At 42.7% G+C, this 4,497-nt stretch overlaps 1 protein-coding gene across 1 annotated transcript; it reads right to left on the bottom strand.

Moving 5' to 3' along the window:
- Positions 1–224: 224 nt before the first annotated feature.
- tmem70 (transmembrane protein 70) lies at positions 225–2,489 on the bottom strand. Its single transcript, XM_041897008.2, has 3 exons — positions 2,179–2,489; positions 1,653–1,764; positions 225–1,531 (listed from the first exon to the last, which is right to left on the bottom strand). Exons 1-3 carry the CDS (start codon positions 2,353–2,355, stop codon positions 1,083–1,085), a joined length of 738 nt encoding a protein of 245 aa, XP_041752942.1. The 5' UTR covers positions 2,356–2,489; the 3' UTR covers positions 225–1,082.
- Between the last annotated feature and the right edge of the window lie 2,008 nt (positions 2,490–4,497).

Below are 4,497 nucleotides of genomic sequence, written 5' to 3' on the forward strand. Positions count from 1 at the left end.
TATTTCTGATACATACCTCCTTTGAGAATGTTACATATTTTCAGATCCCGCAAAAGTAATCCGTCTTGGAAAATTCTAGGTACTTCCAATTGTTATACCGGACACATACCTTGAAACCAATGTGGCTCAACTGAAACACTGAAAGTTAAAATAAAGGATATTGTGTGTTAGCTATGGGTAAGGTCCAAGGCTGATTGAACTGTCAAGAATGCAACAAGACTAGAGAGTGTTTACAATGTGTATTGAAAATTAAATCAACTTAAATTCTCACTTGAAATCACTGAGTAGGTAACTACATTCCATTGCTGCAGGGTGACATTGTCATAGAAAAATCATACATTGCCCCTGGTAAAAGAGCGTCAGATTAAATACAGCAAACACAATTTCCAGACACCTAGTAGTTCCTATCTAGTAACAGCAATATACTAGCTTTATCTAAAACGTTCTGATTAAATTCCGTATAAAAAGTTTTACATTCTTCTCTATTTGGTCACACTAGATAAGTAAATAGAAAGGGCTGTCCTACCATGCCAAGTATACCAGGCTTCAATACTTTCTGAAGAGCAAAGTAATCTTCTCTGTCCACAAGCAGCCAAAACACTTAAAACAATACTCAGGATTTGAAACATCATGGTAATTATGTAAAATGTAAATTTATTGCAACTGACATTGATAGATACTCAGCAATGGTTTGACTGACTGCCGGTCTCCTGTTTTCATGCAATATACAAACTGCTCGACAGTGCCCAAACTTCCTCAAACAATGAGTAGGATCTTGTCATTTTTCCAACAGAATACTGGCAGTGTTACTCTGAAGCAGAAGAAAGGGACATTACCACTCAAACCACAGTCTTGTCAGAGGTGAAATGTACTTTTCCATAAGCTTTGTTCAAAACCTTTTTTTCTCCATAATACTCCTCTACATCTGTACATTACCTTTTCCTAGTCACCAACATTTCAATGGTCTTCTCTTTAATATGCTATTGTGACTACACTTTAAGTTAGTCGTACATATACACACACACACTCACAACCATTCCATACAGCAGTTGACTGCCATTGGCATTATCTGTACAAATCAATTAACTTTTATTTGGATTACCATCCAAGTCTTCCGTATCAAATGAAAAGGGCTGGTCGTAACCCATGAGGTGGTTATAGTCATGAGGAAGTGGGAACAGCATCGGGTTCACAAGCATCGACTTCTTGTCGGCATAGAATGTGGTGAACATTTTGCTGACACCCGGTATCTTGACCTCACTCTGACGGAACACAGTCTTTTTCTCCATCAGGAGGACATTGTAAGTGACAGCTGTGTACGTGTCAGTGTCCTGGTTGTGGTACAGGCGGACCACGTAGCCTTTGGTGATGATGTGGAGGAGGATGGGAGTCAGGAATGTAAAGAAACCGATGACACCGCAGAAGGCACCTTTCAGCACCAGACCATGAACGCTGATGCCCGTCTTCAGAAGTATGTATGGCATCACGCACAGGCTGGCCCCGCTACTGGTGTAGGAGAACATCTTCACCCCTGCAACAAACAGACAGAAAATACAGTATTATTAAAAGGTGCAATTTATGTTTAGTTATGCAATTATATCAACGATGTTGATGATGGTGGTGATAATGAGATGAGGGTAATAACGTAATACCTCGAACAGCGTTGCCGAGGTTCCCTGAATAGATCAGCTTCCCCTCTTCAGAGTGGCAGGTGGAGGATGTACAGAAGCTGCGGACCATCCGCTGTATAGAGGTTAACTGTACCTGGGCAGAGACGGACACAAATGGGAAACTATTTATTTCCATTCAATGTATGCTACAATTTATAACAAATAATGTATCAGTTTAAAATAACCTCCATTCATGAATTACTTTTTAGAATGAGATCTTGAAGAATTGGTTATATTATTGCATCATCCAATCATGCATGGGAGTTGTAGAGATTAATTGAATACCTAATGCATTTTTTAAAAGTTAACGCACTTGCCTGTACAACCAGGCTAATCTGCAGAGCAAGAAATCAGACATAATTTATAAATTGCAGCACTATCGAACGCAGAGCCAATAACTAGCTAGCTAGCTAACATGACATTATCGCTAATAGGACATCTATTCCTTGAATGGAAGTAGTGTTATCTAGCTGATAAATGTGTGAGAGGACAGTATAAAGCCAAATACCTCGTTAGACACATTGTTGAGAAACGACCTTTCGACAGTGTGATGCTCTTGGGTCTTCAATGGCAGCCTTCTGGACGCGTAAGTAGCAGGCCTCCCAATTCGGAGGGCAGCAAGTTGGATACTAAACGTTTGCGAAATACCAGTACGTAATCCACGTGCAAAGTGAAGTTGAACCATTATAAAATCATAAAGTTAAGCCACCTTGGCTAGCTTCTTTGCTAACTGAAGCTAACATACACAACAGAAGACGACTAAACCAGCCCACTTTCTTATTCTGTCCGGGAGGCTATACGGACACGTGACCATAGAGGCCGCTAGTGACCTTCTTCGATGAGGTTTAACGGCAGTTGGCATTCAATAAATGTTGCATTACCGCCACCTACTAGACTGGAGTACAACTCCCTTAAACTTTGCTTGAAAAAATAAATAAATAAACAAATACATTTTTTACATTTTTAGTCATTTAGCAGACGCTCTTATCCAGAGCGACTTACAGTTAGTGAGTCATTATTTTTTAAAATTATTTTTATACATATTTTTTTTACTGGCCCCCCGTGGGAATTGAACCCACAACCCTGCCGTTGCAAACGCCATGCTCAACCAACTGAGCTACATCCCTGCCGGCCATTCCCTCCCCTATCCTTGACGACGCTGGGCCAATTGTGCGCCGCCCCATGGGTCTCCCGGTCACGGCCAGCTACGACAGAGCCTGGATTCGAACCAGGATCTCTAGTGGCACAGCTAGCACTGCAATACAGTGCCTTAGACCACTGCGCCACTCGGGGGACAAATACCCTACCATCTAACACTACACTCACAAAAAAAAAAAAATAATAACAACACCACCCTACTCAACTATTTCAATCTATTTAGTCCTACCTCAGGCCAACAACCTGAAAGGATGGGACACCACCACTTAACACACCCTGTAACTCTTCTGATGTCAAGTCTCGCACACCCAAATACCTCTCTGCAGCTCCCACCACAACCTACATTTTCGGAGACTTATATTCCATCCCTGCAGTACAGTTGATAACCATTGCTATAAATGCTAAAAATCCAATCTTACTGAAACATATATCAGTTGTTGGTTTATCCATCTGTACTGGTACAGATCTACTATTCACACCACTCCTCTCAGGATCCCTCCCCGTTGACCCATCCTCCTCTACTTTCTTCACTGCCTCAGCATATGACAACTTATGCACTACTCTAACACTGGAAACCTCAACCTGCATCTCTCGCACGGCACATTTCTGATCCCGAGCCCCATGGCCACCCCTACAATTAACACATACCACTACTTTCCCCAATGCTACACACTCCTTTGTCTCATGCCCTTCTGCACACTTCTCACACCTAGGAACCTCCCTCCTACACACTGCTGCCACATGCCCATAAGCTTGACACCTGTAACAACGTAATGTATTCGGCACAAAAGCTCGTACAGGATAACTTATACATCCTAACACGTCTTTGTCGGGCAAAGACTCAACATCAAAACTTGAAAGAACAGACAATGACTCTTTTGTTTCACCACTCGCGCCACCCTGTCTGCGTCGCACCAAACAACGAGCATCACAAACCTCGGGAATCTTCCCCTTCAGTTGGTCAACTTTTACATTTACTGCTACCCCAGTTAATCACTCCTTTCAATGGTACCCTTTTCTTGAGCGCAAAACAATTCACATCTCTTGCCCCCATTCGTTTAACGCGGAGGGCCTGCTCCCTCTGATGAGCAGAAACACAAGCAATTATCACAAGACCACTTCTGGTTACCCTCACCGATTCCACAGCACCCAACTCTGTTTTCACCCACCCTGAAACCACAAATGGATCAGCCAAAAGACAAGGTTCCACTTTTTCCAAAAACTTCACTCCTACGGTCACAGACTCATCTTTATCCTGACCCTTGGTGCAATCCTTTGGCTCCAAGAACTTCACCACACCTACCACCTCCGATACTTCGCCCTCATTCACTTCCATTTCTCCTCCTGTCTTCAGCTCACTCTGCTTATACTTTCTACCATTCTTCTTTAACAAACCATCTCCCTTTTTTCCGCCATTTTTAACCGACTCAATCTCACCCTCTTCCTCCCTCTCTCTCTTAGACCTCCTAGGCCTCTCTTTTTCCCTCCATTCCTCCACCGTATTCCAAGTATACGTCTCCTTATGATAATATTGCACTTCTCCTGACATACATCTTGTTCTTGCCTTCTCAAGGGACACCATTTAACTAGCTGTCACAATCTCCGTACAATCAGCACGAACCCCTCGGGATGTAGCACTCAACAGTGCATCCCACAGAGCGCGACTTGA

The sequence above is a fragment of the Coregonus clupeaformis genome, chromosome 14 (genome assembly GCF_020615455.1).
Source record: "Coregonus clupeaformis isolate EN_2021a chromosome 14, ASM2061545v1, whole genome shotgun sequence".
Lineage (NCBI taxonomy): Eukaryota > Metazoa > Chordata > Actinopteri > Salmoniformes > Salmonidae > Coregonus > Coregonus clupeaformis.

Excerpts from the sequence above, each read along its gene's own strand:
- tmem70 (XM_041897008.2), bottom strand. The coding sequence starts at position 2,355 with ATGGTTCAACTTCACTTTGCACGTGGATTACGTACTGGTATTTCGCAA. Across the intron at positions 1,765-2,178 it reads TCAACAATGTGTCTAACGAG|GTACAGTTAACCTCTATACA; the intron begins GTATTTGGCTTT and ends GTCTCTGCCCAG. Across the intron at positions 1,532-1,652 it reads CCTCGGCAACGCTGTTCGAG|GGGTGAAGATGTTCTCCTAC; the intron begins GTATTACGTTAT and ends TGTTTGTTGCAG.